The sequence below is a fragment of the Gorilla gorilla genome, chromosome 9 (genome assembly GCF_029281585.2).
Source record: "Gorilla gorilla gorilla isolate KB3781 chromosome 9, NHGRI_mGorGor1-v2.1_pri, whole genome shotgun sequence".
Classification (NCBI taxonomy): Eukaryota; Metazoa; Chordata; class Mammalia; order Primates; family Hominidae; genus Gorilla; species Gorilla gorilla.
In genome coordinates, this window is record NC_073233.2 from 103,024,221 (window position 1) to 103,046,796 (window position 22,576).

Below are 22,576 nucleotides of genomic sequence, written 5' to 3' on the forward strand. Positions count from 1 at the left end.
CAGTGGAATCTCTGAGCTTGTTTTCCTGCAACTAGATGGTCCCATCTGGGGGTGATGGGAGACAGTGACAGATCATCAGGCATTAGATTCTCATAACGAGCACACAACCTAGATCCCTCACATGTGCAGTTCACAATAAGGTTTGCACTCCTATGAGAATCTAATGCCACAGCTGATCTCATAGGAGGCAGAGCTTAGACGGTGATGCAAGTGTTAGGGAATGGCTGTAAATACAGATGAAACTTCGCTCGCTCGCCCACTGCTCACCTCCTGCTGTGTGGACCAGTACTGGTCCATGGCCCTGGGGTTGGAGACTCCTGCTCTAGAGCTTCAGGTAACCTGCCCTAAGATGCTCTGTCATGCAGACTCAAGTAGCCCCAGCCTCCCAATGTTCCCTTTACCTTGCATGGAAGACGATGTTTGTTTATCCTTGTAACCTGCTTATCTCTCAAGGCCGAGGTCCTCTTTCTCTCCTGCCTCTACCTAAAGACTTCTTAAACAAGAGGCCTCCTGCTGCAGTCTCCTGTTGCTCATACCCAGTCACTTCCACCAGCTGTCTTCTTTCCTGAGCCCTCTGTCACTACTGGTCTCTAATCACCAAAGGCCTAGGCCTTAACTTCATCTTTCTCTTTCCTCTCTGCAGCAGGTGGCACACACTGTTGATCATCCCCTAGCCAAAGCTTTCTCCTCCCTTGACTTTTGGCATGACCCTAGACAACTGATTCTCCTTATGGCACCATTTTTGTCTCTCATTTGTTCCTTTATCCTCCTGTTCTCTCACAGTGTCTGCTCTGTGGCTGTCAGCATTCCCCTCCTCATTCGGATGCTTGGGATGCTACTGGCATGTACTTAGGAGCTTTGAAATCAGAGAAGCTGGGCTTAGGCCCTGGTTCTTCCACATACTTGTTTGATGACTTTGTACCTGCCATTCATCTGAGTTTCAGTTTTCCCATGTCTGACATGGAGATGATAATGATGCCTATCTTGTAGGGTTATGTGAAGGGTAAATGGGATGCAACAATGTTTTTGAAATTTTCGTCTGATCCCCTGCTGCCCTTTCCAAGTAACCTGTCACTTTTCCTTACCCAGTGTCCTATTTTCACAGGCTGCCTGTTTCTGTCTTAAAGCCTTTGTGTAGAAATCTTGCTAAAGCTTTACTGACCTATCTGTTTCACCAAACCTGTCAACATCTTGCATATCCTTCAAGTTCCACTTCAGGATTGTTTCCTCCAGTGTCTTCCCTGACTGCACTCATTGTGCCCTTCCTTCCTCTGAAATTCCGTTGCTTTTCTTTCTAACATTTATTTAGCAGTTGATATAAACTGGATTATGCTATTGCTTTTCTTTTGATTTTCTGTTTAAGTTTGCATGTATCTGCCTTGTTTCCATAAATAGATGGTGACTTTATTGATGCGAAGGCCCATTTTGAGGCATATGAAACAGTGATTAGGAACATTAGCTATGGGGCTGGACTTCCTAAGTTGGCACGTGGTCCTGTCACATACTAACCATGTGACCCTGGGCAAATTACTGAAGCTTTTTTTTTTCAATTTAAATATTTTTGTGGGTACATAGTAGGCGCATATATTTATTTGGTACATAAGATATTTTGATATAGGCATGGAATGGTACATAGTAGGTATATATATTTATGGGTAACATGAGATATTTTGATACAGGCATGCAATGTCTAATAATCACATCATGGAAAATGGGGTATCCTTACTCTGAAGCATTTATTCTTTATGTTACCAACAATCCAATTATATTATTATAGTTATTTTAAAATATACAATTAAAGCATTATTGACTATATTCACCCTATTGTGCTATCAAATACTGGGTCTTATTTATTATTCTTTCTTTCTATTTTTTTGTACCCATTAACCATCTCCACCTCCCCAACACTCCCCACTATCTTTCCCAGTCTCTGGTAATCATCCTTCTGCTCTCTGACTCCATGAGTTCAATTATTTTGATTTTTAGATCCCACAAATAAGTGAGAAAATGCAATGTTTGTGTTTCTGTGGCCGGCTTATTTCACTTAATGTAATGACCACCAGTTCCATCTATGTTGTTGCAAATGACAGGAATTCATTCTTTTTTATGGCTGAATAGTGCTTCATTGTGCATATGTATGTACCACATTTTCTTTATTCATCTGTTGAAGGACACTTAGGTTGTTTCAAAATCTTAGCTATTGTGAACAGTGCTGCAACAAACACGGAAGTGCAGGTATCTCTTCAATGTACTGATTTTCTTTCTTTGGGGTATATACTCAGAAGTGGAATTGCTGTGTCATATTGTCACTCTATTTTTAGTTTTTTTAGGGACCTCCAAACTGTTCTCCATAGTGGTTGTACTAATTTACTTTCCCACCAACAGTGTAAGAGGGTTACTTTTTTTCTGCATCCTTACCAGCATTTGTTATTGCCTATCTTTTGGATATAAGCCATTTTAACCAGGGTGACATGATACCTCATTGTAGTTGTGATTTGCATTTCTCTGATGGTTGATGATGTTGGGCACTTTTTCATATACCTGTTTGCTATTCGTATGTCTTCTTTTGAGAAATGTCTATTCAAATCTTTTGCTCATTTTTTATGTTTCATTGATTGATCAATTAACTGATTGATTGATTTTGAGACAGGCTCTCACTCTGATGCCCAGGCACAATCTTGGCTCACTGCAGCCTCTACCTCCTGGGCTCAAGTGATCTTCTCACCTCAGCTTCCTGAGTAGCTGGGACTACAAGTGCACACCACTATGCCTAGCTAATTTTTTGTAGAGACGGGGTTTCGCTATGTCGCCCAGGCTGATTGCCCATTTTTAAATTGGATTATTAGATTTTTTTCCTATGGAGTTGTTTGAACTTCTTATATATGCTGGTTATTAATCCCTTGTCATATGGGTAGTTTGCAAATATTTTATCCCATTCTGTGGGTTGTCTCTTCACTTTATTAATTGTTTCTTTTCCTGTGTAGAAGCTTTTTTAACTTGTGATCCATTTGTCCATTTTTGTTATGGTTGCCTGTACTTACGGGATATTACTCAAGAAATTTTTGCCCAGAGCAGTGTCCTATAGAGTTTCCCCAATGTTTTCTGTAGTTTCATAGTTTGAGGTCTTAGATTTAAGTTTTCATCCATTTTGATTTGACTTTTGTATATAATAACAGATTGGGGTCTGCTTTCATTCTTCTGCATATGGATATTTAGTTTTCCCAGCCCCATTTATTGAAAAGACTGTCTTTTCCCCAGTGTATGTTCTTGGCACCTTAGTCAAAAATGAGTTCACTGTAGGCGTGTGGATTTGTTTCTGGGTTATTTATTCTGTTCCATTGGTCTATGTGTCTGTTTTTATACCAGTAACATGCTGTTTAGGTTACTATAGCTCTGTAGTATAATTTGAAGTCAGGTAGTATGATTCCTCCTGTTTTGTTCATTTTACTTAGGATAGCTTTGGCTATTCTGGGTCTTCTTTGGTTCCATATAGATTTTAGGATTGTTTCTTCAGTTTCTGTGAAGAATGCCATTGATATTTGGAAAGGGATTGCATTGAATCTGTAGATTGCTTTGGGTAGTATGGACATTTGAACAATATCGATTCTTCTATGAACATGGAATATTTTTCCTCTTTTTGTGTGTCCTCTTTGATTTCTTTCAGTAGTGTGTTATAGTTTTCATTATACAGATCTTTTACTTCTTTGGTTCTGTTAAATCCTAGGTATTTACTTTGATTTTTGGCTATTTTAAGTGGGATTACTTTTCTATTCCTTTTTCTGATTATTCACTGTTGATATATAGAAATGTGACTGATTTTTTTGTAGTTTATTTTGTGTCCTACAACTTAACTGAATTTGTTTATCAGTTCTACTAGGTTTTTTGTGTGTGTGTGTGTGGCATCTTTAGATTTTTAATATAAGGTTATATCATCCACAAACAAGGATAATTTGACTTCTTCCTTTCCAATTTGGATGCCCTTTATTTCTTTCTCTTCTCTGATTGCTCTAGCTAAAACTTCCTAGCTATGTTGCATAATGATGGTGAAAGTGGGCATCCTTGTCATGTTTCATATCTTACAGGAAAGACTTTCAGTTTTTCCCCATTCAGTATGATACTAGCTGTGGGTCTATTATATATATGTTGAGGTATGTTCCTTCTATCCCCGCTTTTTTGAGGTCTTTTATCGTGAAGAGATGTTGAATTTTATCAAATGCTTTTTCATCATCAGTTGAGATGATAATAAGGTATTTGTCCTTCATTCTGTTGATATGATGTGTCACATTGATTGATTTATGTATGTTCAACCATCCTTGCATCCCGGGAATAAATCCCACCTGGTCATGATGAATGATCTTTTTAATTACATTATTGAATTTGGCTTGCTAATATTTTGTTGAGGATTTTTGCATCAATATTCATCAGAGATACTGGCCTCTGGTTTTCTTTTTTGATGTGTCTTTATCTGGTTTTGGTATCAGAGTAATACTGACCTCATAGAATGTGTTTGGATGTATTCTCTTCTTCTCTGTTTTTTGGAATAGTTTGAGTAGGATTGGTATTAGTTCTTCTTTAAATGCCTGGTAGAATTCAGCAGTGAAGTCATTAAGTCCCAGGATTTTCTTCACCGGGAGACTTTTTTATTATAGCATCGATCTCGTTACTTGTTATTGGTCTGTTCAGGTTTTGGATTTCTTCCTTGTTCAATTTTGATTGGTTGTATATGCCTAGGAATTTGTCCATTTCTTCCAGATTTTCCAATTTATTGGCATACAGTTGCTCATAGTAGCCACTCATAGTAGATATTTTGAATTTCTGTGGTACAGTTCTAATGTCTCCTTTTTCATCTCTGATTTTATTTATTTGGGTCTTCTCTCTTTTTCTTTTAGTTGCTCTGGCTACTAAGTCAGTTTTGTTCAACTTTTCAAAAAAATCAACTTTTTGTTTCATTGATCTTTTGTATTGGTTTCTGCATTTCAATTTCATTTATTTCTGCTCTGATCTTTATTTTTTCTTTTCTTCTACTAATTTTGGCTTGGCTTACTCTTGCTTGTCTAGTTCTTTAAGATGCAACATTAGGCTGTTTATTTGACATTTTTCTACTTTTTTGTTGTAGGTGCTTATGCCTATAAACTTCCCTCTTAGTACTGCTTTTGCTGTATCCCATAGGTTTTGTTATGTTGGAATATGTTTCCATTATTATTTGTTTCAAGAAATCTTTCAACTTCCTTCTTAATTTTGTCATTGACCCACTGTCATTCAGGAGCATACTGTTTAATTTCCATGTATTTGTATAGTTTCCAAAATTCCTCTTGTTATTGATTTCTGTTTCTTTGTGTTCAGAAATGATGCTTGGCATTATTTCAGTTTTTTTGAATGGTTTCAGATATGTTTTGCGACCTATCACATGGTGTATCCTTAAGAATGATTCATGTGCTGAGGACAAGAATGGGATTAAATATCTATTAGATCCATTTGATTATAGTGCAGATTAAGTATGATGTTTCTTTGTCTTTGATTTTCTGTCTGGAAGATCTGTCCAATGCTGAAAGTGGTGTGTAGAAATCTTTAGCTATTGTTGTATTGAGGTGTATCTCTCTCTTTAGCTCTAATAATATTTGCATTATAGGCTGGGCACGGTGGCTCATGCCTGTAATCCCAGCACTTTGGGAGGCTGAGTCAGGCAGATCACCTCAGGTCAGGAGTTCCAGACCAGCCTGGCCAACATGGCAAACCTTGTCTCTACCAAAAATACAAAAATTAGCCAGGTGTGGTGGCATGTGCCTGTAATCCCAGCTACCTGGGAGGGTGAGGCAGGAGAATTGCTTGAATCTGGGAGGCGGAGGTTGCCGCGAACTGAGATTGAGCCACTGCACTCCAGCCCGGGCAACAGAGTAAGACTCTGTCTCAAAAACAAAAACTTTGCATTATATATCTGGGTGCTCCAATGTTGGTTACCTATATATTTAAAATTTTTATATCCTCTTGCTGAATTGACCCCTTTATCATTATATAATAACCTTCTTTGTCTCTTATACTATTTGTCCTGAAATCTGTGTTGTCTGATATAAGCATAGTGACTCCTGCTCTTTTTTGATTTCTATTTACATAGAATATCTTTTTCTATCCTTTATTTTCAGTCTATGTGTGTCTTTATGGGTGAAGCATGTTTCTAGTAGGCAGCTGATCAATGGGTTTTGTTTTTACCTCCATTCTGCCCATTTGTGTCTTTTGATTGGAGAGTTTAGTCCATTTACATTCAGTGTTATTGATAAGTAAGGACTTACCCCTGCCATTTTGTTGTTTTCTGGTTGTCTTGTGGTCATCTCTTTCTTCTTTCCTTTCTTCCTGTCTTCCTTTTAGTGAAAGTGATTTTCTCTGGGGATATGATTTAGTTTCTTGCTTTTTATTTTTTGTGTATCTGCTATATATTTTTTGATTTGAGGTTACCATGAGGCTTGCAAATACTATCATTATTTTAAGCTGATAACAATTTAATGCTGTTTGCATAAGCAAACAGATAAACAAGCAAAAAGACAACTAATAAAAACTCTACACCTTAACTTGATTCCCCCACTTTTTCACTTTTTATTGTTTCTATTTATATCTTATTGTACTGTCTGTGTCCTGGAAAGTTGTCGTAGTTACAGTTTTTGACTGGTTCATCATTTAGTTTTTCTACTTAAGATTAAGAGTAGTTTACACACCACAGTTACAATGTAATAATATTCTGTGCAGTTACTATTACCAGTGAGTTTTGCACCTTCAGATGATTACTTATTGCTCATTAACATCCTTTTCTTTCTGATTGAAGTACTCCCTTTAGCATTTCTTTCAGGACTGGCCTGGTGTTGCTAAAATCTCTCAGCTTTTGTTTGTCTGGGAAAGTGGTTATTTCTTATTCATGTATGAAGGTATTTTCACCAATGTACTACTCTTAGGGTAATAGTTTTTTTCGTTCGGCACTCTAAATATGGAATGCCACTCTCCCCTGGCCTGTAAGGTTTCCACTGATGAAAGTCTGCTGACAGGCATATTGGAGCTCCATTGTATTTTATATGTTTCTTTTCTGTTGCTGCTTTTAGGATTCTTTCTTTATCATTGACCTTTGGAAGTTTGGATTAAATCTCTTAGTCTTCTTTGGGTTAAATCTGCTTGGTGTTCTATAACCTTCTTGTACTTGGATATTGATATCTTTCTCTAGGTTTGGGAAGTTCTCTGTTATTATCCCTTTGAGTAAACTTTCTACTTCTGTCTCTTTCTCTACATCCTCTTTAAGGCCAGTAATTCTTAGATTTGCCCCTTTGAGGCTATTTTCTAGATCTTGTAGGTGTGCTTCATTGTTTTTTATTCTTTTTCTTTTGTCTCTTGTTACTATGTATTTTCAAATAGTCTGTCTTTAAGCTCACTAATTCTTTCTTCTGTTTGATCAGTTCTGCTATTAAAAAGACTCTGATGCATTCTTCAGTATGTCAATTGCATTTTTCAGCTCCAGAATTCCTGCTTGATTCTTTTTAATGATTTCAATCTCTTTTTTAAATTTATCTGATAGAATTCTGAATTCCTTCCCTGTGTTATCATGAATTTCTTTGAGTTCCTCAACACATCTATTTTGAATTTTGTCTGAAAAGTCACATATCTCTGTTTCTCCAGGATTGGTCCCTGGTGCTTTATTTAGTTTATTTGATGAGGTCATGTTTTCCTGGATGGTCTTGATACTTGTAGGTGTTTGTCTGTGTCTGGGCATTGAAGAGTGAGGTATTTATTGTAGTCTTCTCAGTCTGGGCTTGCTTGTACCCATCCTTCTTGGAAGGCTTTCCAGAGATATGAAAGGACTTGGGTGTTGTGATCTACGCTGTATCTGCTTTAGGGGGCATCCCAAGCCCAGTAATACTGTGGTTCTTGCAGACTCATAGTGGTACCACTTTGATAGTCTTGGGATGAGATCAGAAAGAATTCTCTGGGTTACCAGGCAGAGTCTTTTGTTCTCTTCTCTTACTTTCTCTCAAACAGACAGAGTCTCTCTCTCTGGTCTTAGTCACCTGGAGCTGAGGATGGAGTGACACAAGCACCCCTGTGGCCACCACCGCTAGGACTGTGGTGGGTCAGACCTGAAGCCAGCACAGTACTTAGTTCATCCACAGCCTGCTGTAACCACTCCCTGGCTACTGCCTATGTTTGCTGAAGGACATTGGGCTCCACAATCAGCAGGTGGCAAATCCAGCCAGGCTGGTGTTATTTCATTCAGGGCAGTGAGTTCCCCCAGGCCCTGGGCATGTCCAGAGATGCCATCTGGGAGCCAGGGACTAGAGTCAGAAACGTTAGAAGTCTACCTGGTGTTCTATTCCACTGTAGCTGAGCTGGCATTCAAGCCACAAAAATGCAGTCCTTCTCACTCTTCCCTCCCCTTTCCAAAGGCAGAGGAGCCTCACCCTGTGGGCTCTGACACTGCCACCACAGTCTTTCAGGGAGTACTGCCAGAACACCCCGTCGGTGTTCCCTCAAAGTCTCTTTAGTCAGCTTATGGCAAATGTTGCTTGGCCTGGGACTTACCTTTGAGGGCAGTGGGCTCCCCTCTGACCCAGGGAAGGTCCAGAAATGCCATCCAAGAGCCAAGTCCTAGAATTGGGGGCCCCAAGAGCCTGCTTGATGCTCTCTGTGGCTGAGCTGGTACCTGAGGTGCATGATAGAGTCCTCTTTACTTTTTCCTCCGCTTTTCTTGGGCAGAAGAAGTCTCTCCCTGTAGCCACCACAGCTGGTATTGTGCTGAATCTCACCTGAAGCCAGGAAGTCTCAGAGTCTCATCTAAGGCCCATGACGTGCTTACCTAGGTATTGCTGCTGATTATTAAGGGCCCAAAAGCTCTTCAGCTAGCAGATGATGAATCCTCCCAGGACTAGGTCCTTCCCTTCAAGACAACACATTTTCTTCTGGCCCAGTGTGACTAGAAATGTCATCCAGGGGCTAGGGCCTAGAAACGGGGTCTCACAACTCTGACCAGTGCCTTATCCTGCTGTGGCTGAGCTGGTATCCAAAATGCAAGACAAAGTTCTTTCCACTCTTCTATCTCTTCTTCTCAAGCAGAAGGAAGGGGTTTCTTTTGGAGCTGTAAGCTGTGCAACCTGGGGTTAGGGGAGGGGCGATGCCAGCACTCCCTTAGCCGCCTTGGCTGGTGTCTCGGTAGGTCACATGCCCCCTAGATCACTGGTTCTGGACCCAGTTCAGCACTAGGACTCACCTAGGAGTTGCAGTCCTTGTGGCCTAGACTGCCTTTCATGTTTACTTCAGGTCCATAGCACTTTAGCCTACAGTGGCGAGGCTTGTGGAAAGTCAAGTTCCAACCACTGGGATTGGCAGCTTTTCTGTGGCTAGGGCTGGTTTAATGCTCTCCCTCTGTGGGCAGGCATCAACTGAGTTTGGTCCAGTTTTGCTTCCTGCTATGTAACAAGGGCAGCACTGAGTTCAATGCCTCGCAGTTGCTGTACTCCCCTCTCCCCAGTACGTAGAATTACCATCTGCATAGAATGCTAGTGCTGCTGTGGGATGGTGGAGGGGTGGTGTTGATCATTCAAGATTGTTTTTCCTATGTCTTTAGTACCTCTTTTAGTGATACGAAGTTAAGACCAGGTACTGTGAGTGCTTACCTGATTTTTGGTTCTTATGAAGGTAGTTTTTTGTGTGGATAGTTATTAAATTGGTGTCCTTATGGGGGAATGATCAGTGGAGCCTTCTATTCTGCCATCTTGCTGTGCTCCCTCTTCATTTTCTTCTTCAGTGACTGAATCTCAGTGTGCCTCAGTTTCCTCACCTGTCTTGTATGTGGTAGTAATAATTCATAGTTGTTGCAAGTTTAAATGAGAGGATAGTTAGCTCAGCCCCTTCCTGATTTATTAATAATACATGTGGAGCTCATAGAAGAGTGTTTGGCATACAGTGCTTAAGAAATGATGATTGTTGTTATTATTTTCAGTTTCAATGCCTCCTCTTGCAGTGCTAGTCATACATAATATAGGCTTAACAATATTGTGGAACGGGTGAATGTTTCCCCTCCAATACTCTTTTCAATTTTTCATTGTTTTCATTACATGCATATTGTCATAAAAATTAGTTTCCCTCATTTAATTCTGAAACAAACAAAAAAACTACCTATAGATTTAAATAGGTTTTACTGTCTGATATAAGGAAACAGATCAGCTCTTTGAGATAAATTTTTTTCTTGGTACTAAATTTCAAAAGGGATTTATTATAGGATTATTTATGGGGCAGGAGGCTAGTAGAGTGAAGACAGCTCATTTTTCTAAAACCTACTTAACATGTTGAGATTAGAAAGAAATTTTTCCATTAAATACAGGAACTGTATCACATTACATTGACAGTCCAGGGGGATTAGGTCAGCTGGGAGGTAGATAAGACAGAGCTTTGTGTGTTCCCCTATATCTAGAGATTCCACTGGGTTACTAAAGAGGAAGATCAGTGGTGTGCACAAATGAGCAGGTATAATCCAGAAATTGCCATCTGAAATAACCTCTTAGGTTTATTTTTGTCTTTAGGGAGCAATGTTGTCAGTAATTTACTATAATTGCAATAACCAGATCATTAAACCATGTCTGTAGAGAGCATGGAAAAATACATCTACCCTTTAAGTGACAATGTATCAAAGAATATACTAAGACTATTTTAATCAAATAGTATTACCGTTGTTATTTTTCTATATATTTTTTTCAGTTTTTGAGACAGAGTCTTGCTCTGTCACCCAGGCTAGAGTACAGTGGCGTGATCTCAGCTACTGCAACCTCCACCTCCCTGAGTTCAAGCCATTCTCATGCCTCAGCCTCCCAAGTACCTGGGACTACAGGCACATGCCACCATGCCTGGCTCTTTTTTTTTTTTTTTTTTTGTATTTTTAGTAGAAACAGGGTTTCACCATGTTGGCAAGGCTGGTCTTGAACTCTTGACTCAGGTGAACAAGTTCCAACCACTCAGCCTCCCAAAGTGCTGGGTTTATAGGCGTGAGCCAGCATGCCTGGCCTATTACTATTTTTAATACAGTTTCCTATAGATGAAGTGGGCATTTAAGTTACACACACACACACACACACACACACACACACACACACACACACTTTGGCATCCCTTCAGAAAATGAGAGCCTACCAAGACATACTTAGTTGTTTTGTAGAGTTAGGTGAGCATGGTAATGATGGGGACTGGTATACTGATTTTATTTAGATTTTTCAGATGATTCTTCAACAAAAGCTATTAAAACATGAGTCATCTTGGGATCAGAAGAAAGTTTTGTCATAGGTTAAAAAACTGGTCTTAAACAGGGAGATAGCATAGTGAGCGAATGGGCATTTCCCTCAGTGGAAATCAGTTAGCATGGTATTAAAAGGTCCTAGGGGCCGGGCGCCATGGCTCACGCCTGTAATCCCAGCAATTTGGGAGGCCGAGGCGGGCAGATCACTTGAGGTCAGGAGTTCGAGACCAGCCTGGCCAACATAGTGAAACCCCATCTCTACTAAAAATACAAAAATTAGCCGGGTGTGGTGGCACGTGCCTGTATTCCCACCTACTCCAGAGGCTGAGGCAGGAGAATCGCTTGAACCTGGTAGGCGGAGGTTGCAGTGAGCCAATATCAGGCCACTGCACTGCAGCCTGAGCAACAGAGCAAGACTCCGTCTCAAAATAAATAAATAAATAAATAAAAGTAAAAATAAAAGGTCCTAGGATTTAATATATTTTTATAAATGATATGTTAAAGTGACTTCATAATGTAATGTCCAGTTTTTTTTTTGACAACTCCAAGTTGCAAAAGACAAAATTGACAGAAATGAATTTCAGGGAGATAGAAATACCTGCATGAACAGACAAAAGAGTTGTGGGCAATAGTTAATACAAAGGAATTAGTAAGACAACAGAATCAGATTGTTTACAAAGTGGCCAATGTGATTTAGGAAAGGGCTGAGAGTTCCTGTAGCCCATTGTTAGTAAGAGGCTTCAGCCTATATAGTTCTTGTTACCATCAGTAAAACTGTTGAAACATACTGTCATACTCATACCAGACATTGATTCAGGAGGTAGTATAAATACCAAAAAAAAAAAAAAAAAATTTAAGCAAAGCAGATACATTTTGGGATGATAAATCTATAATGAGTTATGAAAGGAAACAAGGCTTGCTTTAGGAGAAACGTTTTAAGCCTGAGACAATGGAGAAAACATCTGGTCAACTGAGCAGATGTGGAATTCCTTTCCTCACACTGCAAACACATAGAATATTGGATAAAATGTAGCATTTTTCTGGCTGGGCATGGTGGTTCCATATTTGCTCTTCTTTCTCCATGTGAAAACCCTGAACTGAGAAAATAACTCAGAAGCTGGTCCCAATTCATTGAATGCTGTAGGGGTCTGGCAGGGGCAACTTTGAAAGCAATCCTGTTGGGTTTTTTTTTTTTTTCTGACAAAATACCATGGACCTCTCATGATGATAAACTCATCAGCAGAAATTGCAAAGTACTTAACTATACACACTCCTTGAAGTCAACCAGTAGAAGCAACAAAATAAACTGAAAAACCAAATAGAGAAATCTTAAAGGAACTTTAAAAATCAATGTCTAAACTATTAAAAGATAAAAAAGGATTTCCCAAGAGAGAAAAAAAAGGAGAATTTGAAATAAAACAAAACAGAGATGCTAGAAAAAAAAATCATTGAAATGGAAAAAGTTCCATTCCTGCTACTAATTATTGGAATACTGGAAAATTTTCTTCATCATTCTGTGTCTTGGTTTCCCTATCTGTAAAATAAAGTAAAAATGCCTTCCATATAATGTTGTATTGAAAGCATTAAATTGGTAGTTCAAAAAATATTAGTCTCCAATCCATCTCCCCATCACTATACAGGTATAATAGCCAGATATTCTGTCTCAATTTTAAACACTATGTTCTATCTTGTCATCAAACCATAGAACCAGGTTTGGAGTTCATAAGAATATAGTAAACATGGATATGAGGTTCTGAAGAAAGCAGGGGAAGGGGAGGGAAGATGTGCCCCAAGCTGCCTGTATTTCTGAAGCATATGGTTTAGTTACTGCTTTGCCTTGGAAGGCCCAGGGCAGGGGGGTGCACAGGACCCAGTGTAGAATTGGGCCACGGCCTTCCCAGCCACCTTGGTTCCATCCTGGCTTATTTGCCATGTAAGTGTATGGGAAATTTCCCTGTGGAGTTGGGCAGAAAAGGCCTTACCTGGTTGTCAGGTGCAAGGCCATGGCTGAAATCTGAAGCCCCATGAACTTAAGTGATCTAAGAGGATGCAGAAACACCCAGCTTAGTCTCCTCTGATTGCAGCACTGGAAGACCACGCATAGCAGTTTGGGAGTGAATGAACTCCCACAGTCCTTTATAAGTCCATTGTAAGTCCTGGTTTCTGCTTAACAACAGGACACTTGGTCTCTTACACATGCCATGCACATTCTCTCTCATTTACTTCTCTCTCATTTGCTTCCCTTTTTTATCCTCCCCTGTTCTCTTTCTGCCTCTTTCTATTGCTTCCTCCCCTTCCTCATCCAAGTCCCTCTTCTCTGCTCATTTTTTTAGGCCTTCCATCAACCCCTGTAGGCACGTTTCACCCTTGGGTGGCTCTTGGGCTAGAGACACTCCAGCATGCTCCCCCTATGCTCTGCCACAGGGTTATCAATTCAAAAACAATCTTTAGATTCCCCCAGAAGGAATGAAGGCACTGCACCAGGTTAAGTGCATACAAAATGCCCCAGTAACCATGGAGAAATGTGCATCTTAAAATCCCCGACCTTACACCCAAGTCTCCATAGATCTTGGCTCTGCTATATCCTGATCTTATGATTCAAAAATGAGGCTGATGTTTCCTTGGGATGTATCTTTCAGATATAAGAGAGCAGAGACAGCAGCTTAACCAAATGAATGAGCTTCTTTTTTATTTTATTTTATTATTATTATACTTTAAGTTTTAGGGTACATGTGCACAACGTGCAGGTTTGTTACATATGTATACATGTGCCATGTTGGTGTGCTGCACCCATTAACTCGTCATTTAGCATTAGGTATATCTCCTAATGCTATCCCTCCCCCCACCCCCACCCCACAACCATCCCCGGTGCATGATGTTCCCCTTCCTGTGTCCATGTGTTCTCATTGTTCAATTCCTACCTATGAGTGAGAACATGTGGTATTTGGTTTTTTGTCCTTGTGATAGTTTGCTGAGAATGATGGTTTCCAGCTTCATCCGTGTCCCTACAAAGGACATGAACTCATCATTTTTTGTGGCTGCATAGTATTCCATGGTGTATATGTGCCACATTTTCTTAATCCAGTCTATCATTGTTAGACATTTGGGTTGGTTCCAGGTCTTTGCTATTGTGAATAGTGCCACAATAAACGTATGTGTGCATGTGTCTTTATAGCAGCATGATTTATAATCCTTTGGGTATATACCCAGTAATGGGATGGCTGGGTCAAATGGTATTTCTAGTTCTAGATCCCTGAGGAATCTCCACACCGACTTCCTCTATCCTACAAGGGATGTGGTAGCAGGTGAAGAGCACCCAGGATCATTGCTCCTTCTCAGAATGGGGGAAGGCATGGAGTGAATGAGTAGGGTCAACCGATAGATTACTCCATTAGACTTCAGCAAATATTCTTGCCTTTATACCAAGTTGCTCATCCATTGCCCTCAATACCCGTATGCATACCTACAAGAGAGTGTCTTCATTTGCCATTGCAGAGCCAGAGAGATGTGCAGTTGGACTGCCCTCAAACTAGAGGTGCAACACAATTCCTATGGCCTTGACTCCCTGGGTGGTTATTTTATATGTTTAGTGAGTAGCACCAGTTTTAGGGAATCAGTTAACAAGAATTTACTCATTTTAATTAGGTTTGTATTTTTTTATTTCCTTTTGAAAGTAACACATATTATAGGTTGATGTGGGTAGGGAGGTACAAGGAGAGAAACAAGAAAATAGAGGAAAAAATATGACTTGCATCCCCAGGAATCAAACAACCATGTTGACATGTCATATGTTTATTTCAAAAGTTTTCCTTACATACTCGAAGGCTTTTAAAAAAGTGATTATTTAATTTTATATCCTGCCCTTTCTTTTCAACATTATAGCATATATTTTCTCATCATTACGAACCCCTTTATAATTCCAAGTGCTTTTTAATGATTTTTTTTTGAGATGGGGGTGTCACTGTGTTACTCAGGTTGGAGTGCAGTTGCACAGTCTCTGCTCACTGCATCCTCTACTTCCCAGGCTCAAGCGATTCTGCCACCTTAGCTTCCTGAGTAGCTGGGACCACAGGTGTGTACCACCATGCCCAGCTAATTTTTTGAATTTTTTTTTTTATAGAAATGGGGTTTCGCCATGTTGCCCAGGCTGGTCTCAAATGCCTGAGTTTAGGTGATCCACCTGCCTCGGCCTCTCAAAGTGCTGGGATTACAGGCATGAACCACCATGCCTGGCCATAATGGTTTTTAATGAGTTATTTCTTTGATAGATATAACATAACATTATTTACGAAACCTTTCCCTGTTTTTTAAAATGTGAGATGGTTCCACTTGCTGCTGTTATAAATACTGCCGCCCCAGGACATAAAGATTAACAAGAATGCCTTGAGATTCTAGTATGTGTCAGGCCTTGGGCTGGGTTCTGGGGGAATATACATGGTTTCTGGTGTCAAGAATTTACAAGTTAGTTTGGGGGATAATGACATAATCCTAAATTAATCCTAAGCACTTTCCTTTTGTCCTTTCAGATAAGATGAAAATAATCATAAATAATATTGAATTTTTTTATAAAGAAAGCAGAACCAAGAAAGGATGTATATATTGATGGCAATTGATACATAGCACATGTCCAGATTGACCAAGACACAAAATGAATCGTTAGTCATAGCAAATATTGGGGAGATTAAGTTCAAACAGCAACTGGTCTAATTTGAATTTTAGTTTTGCCTGATAAATACCTAATAACTGACACCAGACTGTACATTTTCCCCCATGTAATTTAAATGCGCTGATTAGAGTTGATTATTTTTCATAAATCCGAAAATGTGTAAACATTCATTAGGAACATGTGCATTAAATTGCAACCAACATTGGTGGCTGATTAACTGAGTTGCAGTTCTGGCTTTATGGGCCTATTGAGATCTACTCTCCCCTTGTTTTCTTTTTTAGAATTACTTTGAAGCTCATGGAAAAGTATTCCAAAAAAGAATTACGAAGTTCATGAAACTACAACAGATTTTTTTTTTTTTTGAGACAGAGTCTTGCTCTGTTGCCCCGGCTGGAGTAAAATGGTGCAATCTCAGCTCACTGCAACCTCTGCCTCCCCGATTCAAGTGATTCTCCTGCCTCAGCCTCCCATGTAGCTGGGATTACAGGCACCTGTCACCACATCTAGCTAATTTTTGTATTTTTAGTAGAGATAGGATTTCACCATATTGGCCAGTCTGGTCTTGAACTCCTGACCTCAGATGATCCACCCGCCTCAGCCTCCCAAAGTGCTAGGATTATAGGCGTGAGCCACCGCACCTGGCCCAGACTACAACAGATTTTAAAAAGAACATCACGATGGTGGGTGTGGGTGTGAGTGAAGGGGTGTTACTGTAGAGCAGGGTGGGATAAACACAGGTAATAGACTAGGAAACAGCCTATCTGAAAGATGCTTTGAAACACCAGGATTTTGGTATATCAGAATGAAGTGTGCATGTGCCAGAGAACCAAGTCCTTCCAAACTCAAGCGTTTGAAGTAATAGACCAGTGGGGACTTCTCCAGAGTCTGGGCAGGATGATTCTAGTGCTGCCTCTGTGCTGTAAGCAGGGATGCATCTCACCACTTGTTTTCTTCTTTCAGATCGATGACCCCAACAGCAACCTTGAGGAGGCAATTAATGAGGCAGAGGCCATCACCTCTGTGAACAGCCTGGGAAGCAAGCAAGCCTTGAATACAGATTACCTTGATTCTGATTACCAAAGAGGACAGCTTTACCCATTCTCCCTTAGCAGTGATGTCCAGGTGGCCACACTTACTCTCACAAATTCAGCCCCAATGACCCAGTCCTTCCAGGAACGGTGGTACGTGAATCTCCACAGCCTAATGGATCGGGCTTTGACCCCACAGTGTGGCAGTGGGGAAGACCTATATATCCTCACAGGCACAGTGCCCTCAGACTACAGAGTTAAAGACAAAGTGGCAGTCCCTGAGTTTGTTTGGCTGGCAGCCTGTTGTGCTGTCCCTGGAGGAGGCTGGGCCATGGGCTTTGTCAAGCACACCCGGGACAGTGACATCATAGAAGATGTGATGGTAAAAGATCTTCAGAAACTGCTTCCATTTAACCCTCAGCTGTTTCAGAACAACTGTGGTGAAACTGAGCAAGACACAGAGAAAATGAAAAAAATCCTGGAAGTGGTTAACCAAATCCAGGATGAAGAACGAATGGTGCAATCTCAAAAGAGTTCTAGTCCCCTTTCTAGCACCAGGAGCAAGAGGTCTGCTCCGTTGCCTCCAGAGGCATCTGAGGGAAGTAGTAGCTTTTTGGGAAAGCTCATGGGCTTCATTGCTACCCCATTCATCAAGCTTTTTCAATTAATTTATTACCTTGTGGTAGCAATCCTGAAGAACATTGTCTATCTCCTGTGGTGTGTTACCAAGCAGGTGATTAATGGCGTAGAAAGTTGCCTTTACCGCCTGGGCTCAGCCACCATCTCATACTTCATGGCCATTGGGGAAGAGTTGGTGAGCATTCCCTGGAAGGTGCTCAAGGTCGTGGCCAAAGTCATCAGGGCTCTCCTCCGGATCCTTTGTTGTCTGCTGAAGGCCATTTGCCGAGTTCTGAGCATCCCTGTCCGTGTCCTTGTGGATGTGGCCACTTTCCCTGTGTACACCATGGGCGCTATTCCAATTGTTTGCAAGGACATTGCACTGGGCCTTGGTGGCACTGTCTCACTGTTCTTTGACACTGCTTTTGGTACCCTGGGTGGCCTATTTCAGGTGGTTTTTAGTGTCTGCAAGCGGATTGGCTACAAGGTTACTTTTGACAATTCTGGGGAGTTATAAACTCAAAAAACTAATAGTATCCAGTCACAGTGAATTTGAAAGCTGGAATATTTTGTCTTTACAATGGGTTTCTGTTCACTGTCAGTTATCATTATATTTTGGCCTTTGGTGGGGATGTCTGCTTGTTTTTGCAAAAGAAGATGGCAGAATTTAGACTTGACAGAGGAGAAATGCTCAGGGTGAGATTAGGTGTAGTAATCTGCTGTTTACCTCCAGTTATATGTGCAAACTCCCAAGCCACTAATAACTTCAGTTATGCACTCTAACACAAACGACCACCTGAAACGCACTGGTATTTATTTCTGATAATTAAAAATTACAGGGGAGGGAAGAATTAGAAAAAGAACAACTTTAGACCAAAGGTGTCTGAGAAAAGGAGAAAGGGAGCTTGTTCTTCCCATTGCTCTTTGTGATTTAAGGCAAAACAGATTTAAAAAAAAATCTGCAGCCAATTTCTTGGCATTTGCTTCTCTTTCTCCTCAACTCGACTGACCTTGGTGGAATGCAGATAATGCCCCTGTTGAAATAATTTTGTGGGAATGTACAATTTTCTATATCTCTTAGCTTTCCATGGTTCTCAAGGATATGTACAGTTTTCATTTTCCTCCAAAGTTGAATTTTGCTACATTTTTCTTTTAGGTAATGATAAGCATTTTTTAAAAAATCATTTTTAGGTAATGGTAAGCATTTTATGCCAAATGTGGCATAACAGAGTTTGAATTGAAGGGCAAAGTTATTTTTTCTTTTTTTTTTTTGGCCTCTTGAATGGTATAATACAGTCCTCTCCGGTGGAAAGAAGAGAAGAGAAGGTGGACAGCCCTGCTCTTAGTAGGTGCTGCAGATCCAAGGACATCTTTTTTCCAGCTTGGATTAACTTGACGTGTATCCCTGCCTGACAAGGTTGAACTGAAAGATCTGTATGTTAAGCTAACATGAAAATTCATATTCTGCAACATAGTAGATTTTTCTAATGCATCAAGTAAGTACCCAGCACAGTAAAAATACTCTGACTTATGTCCCTAAATGGTTGTTTTGATACAACTATATAGAAAAGAGCCACAAAATAAAGATAAAAGTTATTGTGGCCATCTCTGAAAAAAATATATAAAATATTTAAGAATAATTATATCTTAGGAAATTATTTTTATAGTGTGTTTGAGGCTACAAACATAACTCCCCCATTAATACAAATTAAATGTGAGAGCTCATTCTCAAAATTTTTTTGATCAAGCACTTGTCATTTTAAATCTTGCACTAAAAAATGGTAACAAGAGGGACCAAACTTTGCTTCCCACAATTGGGATGGAATCACCTGGATTTTTCTGAATGTTTTAAAGAATTGCTGAGAGGTAGAAACAGCCAAGTATGAAATACTGATCTTGGGGCTACCACCCAGGATCAATCAGAAAGTTATATGCAAAAATTCAGGGTCCCAACAAGGAGAGAACAATATGTCAACCATTTGCATGGGGTTGATGGATGAGAAACATGAGCGTAGCAAGAGTTACATTTTGCAGAAAAATAGCAGAGGCACACCCAGAATAGAACAGCAGCCAGCAAGCTGCCATCCTGATCAATTTGTGATGCAAGGTTAGGGAGTATGGGCACCACATGGGTCCATGCTAGGGAGATGTGCACCAGGCTTAGCTAAGAAACTTAAAGCAGTATTTTACCAACTCTTGTCTTAGGGAGCATAAAGTTTGGATGTCCCTTTATTTCAGCAGTGTGAAGGTAAATGGAAGGGTGAGGGTTTGACTTGGTACTGATTGGTCAAGAATCCTGCTGGATAAAGAAAGGGAATTTTAGAAGTGACCAGAGGGACAGTCCAGCCAAACTATTATTTGATAAGGAACCCAAGGCCCAGGGAGGCAACAGGCTAGCCCTTAGTTTCATGGCTAGCTGAGAGCAGATTAGGAGCCAACGTTGTTTGCACATGTCCCATCACACCTGAGATGTCAGACGTGGGAAGTTCGTGCTATTATTCAACTGCCTCTCTGGACCGTGGCAAGATTTCCTCATTCATCAAACAGACTCCAGGCCCTGACTAATCAGTTGGATTTGGCATGTGTGATGAAAACAATTAGCCGTCCACGTACAACATGATGCTTACTGCATCCCATGGAAACTTAATTCCCTCCTAGCACATATTTGCATACTGAAAGGTCCGAAAAGGGCATCCATGGCAGCTTGAGCCCCTTAGCACCATGTAAGGAGCACAGCATCCAAACGGCTTCTTGAGAACCATTAGGGAATGTCTTTCTTTTTCGCATCCAATTGTTTAGTGTCTATTTATTCTTGGGTGGCCTGTTTTGAAACCTAAAAAGGGACAATAAAGCAAAAAGTATCAGTAAGGGTAGGTGGCTGAGACCCACTGCCCTGAGCTAGTAGTGTGGCTGTGCCTGTGGGTCTCTGGAACCATCTGTATTGGACCTGAAGCCACAGCAGGTGGCTGGACTGCTGGCCTGTTCCTAATGAGCTACGCTGGGCTTTGAGGTAGAGGTTGGGGTTGATGAACCCCAACTCTGGCTTAAAGATCTTGCTGTGGCTCTGCTATGTTCTGAGGCCTTGGGATCAGCCTCTTCCTCATTATGGAGCTGATTTTCTAGTCTGTGCATCAGCTATGCCTTTGAACACTTCTCTTTTCCATTGTGCCTTTTGAATGTTGTCTTCTCACTCAGCATCAGCACTTCGACCTAAATGCAGACTAGGGAGTTGGGAGGAGGAACCAAAGTGAAGCATCCTTCATTTATTCAGTCATTCGGTCATCTGTCAAACACGTATTTGGACATCAAGGTTGCAGAGATGAACAATGCATGGATTTCATCTTTGAGGAGTTCAAAACCTAGTGGAGAGAACACATGGTACAATCGTAACACATGAAGGACAAGTAAGTGCTGCAATAAAGGTACTAATAACATGTTCCTTGGAACAGAGGAAGAAAAACCACGAAACCATGGAAATTAGGGAAGCCTTTACAGAGGGTGTGACAAAACTCAATTTGACATTTTCAAGCTATGTACAATGCTGTGCACCTTGCAGATGCTCAATAAAGTAATTACTGACAACTCGTTAGCAGTTCTGTAAAATATCTAAAAGGGGAGAATCCTAATAGTTGAAATGAGGCTTGGGGACTGTGAATTGTTGCCATTTTCTTCTTGATCCGCATTAATTCAAGCAGCTTCCAGTGACTGGTTTTTGTTCATTTCTTTAAATGTTTGCATCATACATGAGAAAACAGAGAGGTCTGGATCAGTGAAACACGACTTAGAACTATTTTTTAATGTTATTGCTCTGCAAAGTATTTGGGACAATAAGTGTTTTTGATATCTTTCATAATTAAGCACCAAAGACTTACTGCTTCACTGAATCTGAATCACATAGACAATTATAGAAATACTTTTATTTGTTTGTTTATTCATTAGGAAGCTCCCACAGTGAGAGAAATTACAAGCAGTCTCTGACGGGGGCTGGTCCTCTCTGTGGCCTTTAGTAGGGTGATCCTCTTGGGTAGAGGTGGCAGTAATTCTTGGCTGCCTTCCCAGTGTGGGCAGCATCTTGCCTAAGCTCACCACAGAATACGTGTTTGTCCAAATGTTACACTACAAGCCATATAGTGTGGACTGCTTGCCTTTCATTAATGGGTTCTCAGTCTTCCCATTGTCTCTCTCTGTAGGTATTTTCCCGCAGGTCATGGATTGATGTCTAACTCCAAATCAATTTTTAAGCTTAAATTTCAACAAAGAAAATGCTTATAACCACTTGTCATCCTCAATTATCCATGGTGAGGAGGTGGATGTAAGATGACTTCTGGAGGCCAGTACTTCCTAATGATTAAGAGCCCATGCTCTAGAGTCAAAATGATGTAGGCACAAATCCTGGCTTCCCCACTTATTGTGTGATCTTCAGCAAGTTACTCACCTCGGCTTTCTCATCTATACAATTACGAGTACCTATCTCAAAGGGTTGCTATGAGCATTAGATGAGTTAATGAACATAAAGCATTCATCACTTACCATGCTTGGCACATGGTAAGTGCTCAGCAAATGTTAATTGTTGCTAGATCTGTTGTGGGCAATGATATTTACACTTCTTGGACAAAATTGGTTTGATGGTGCCTTAGAGGTTAGGATGTTTCTAGATCAACGCTGGAAGAACCAGGATCAAAGTGTGGTCTGGGAGTCAAAGTCATGAATGAAAATGAAGCAAGCCAGAACCTCATCAGTGGTGTCCATGAATCTGAAGGTACAGATGAGGGTTGGACCTGGAGTCTCAAAAGAGAAGGGTCAGAAAACTGAAACTCAACATGTGTCCAGCACTATTCAGTTTTATCTCATAGTCAAGCCTCCAAAATCCAAACACATTGTCAGCATCTGCTTTGAAGGTAAGCATTGCAGGTAGGATGAGGCAACCCAAAGATGGCATTGAGAAAGAGGCAGAGCCTCTTGGACACTGTGCCTGGTGAGTGTGGGTTGGTGGGGGAAAGGCAGGTG

The 22,576-nt window shown here is 40.5% G+C and overlaps 1 protein-coding gene across 1 annotated transcript in view; it reads left to right on the plus strand.

Annotated features, from left to right (window-relative positions):
• Positions 1-21,151, plus strand: part of ENDOD1 (endonuclease domain containing 1) — a 46,163-nt gene extending 25,012 nt beyond the window's left edge. Inside the window, exon 2 of the mRNA XM_004051991.5 lies at positions 16,884-21,151. Within this exon, the coding sequence (XP_004052039.4) occupies positions 16,884-18,086 (1,203 nt within the window). The 3' untranslated portion in view covers positions 18,087-21,151. The remainder of the gene's footprint in view (positions 1-16,883) is intronic.
• Positions 21,152-22,576: the final 1,425 nt, after the last annotated feature.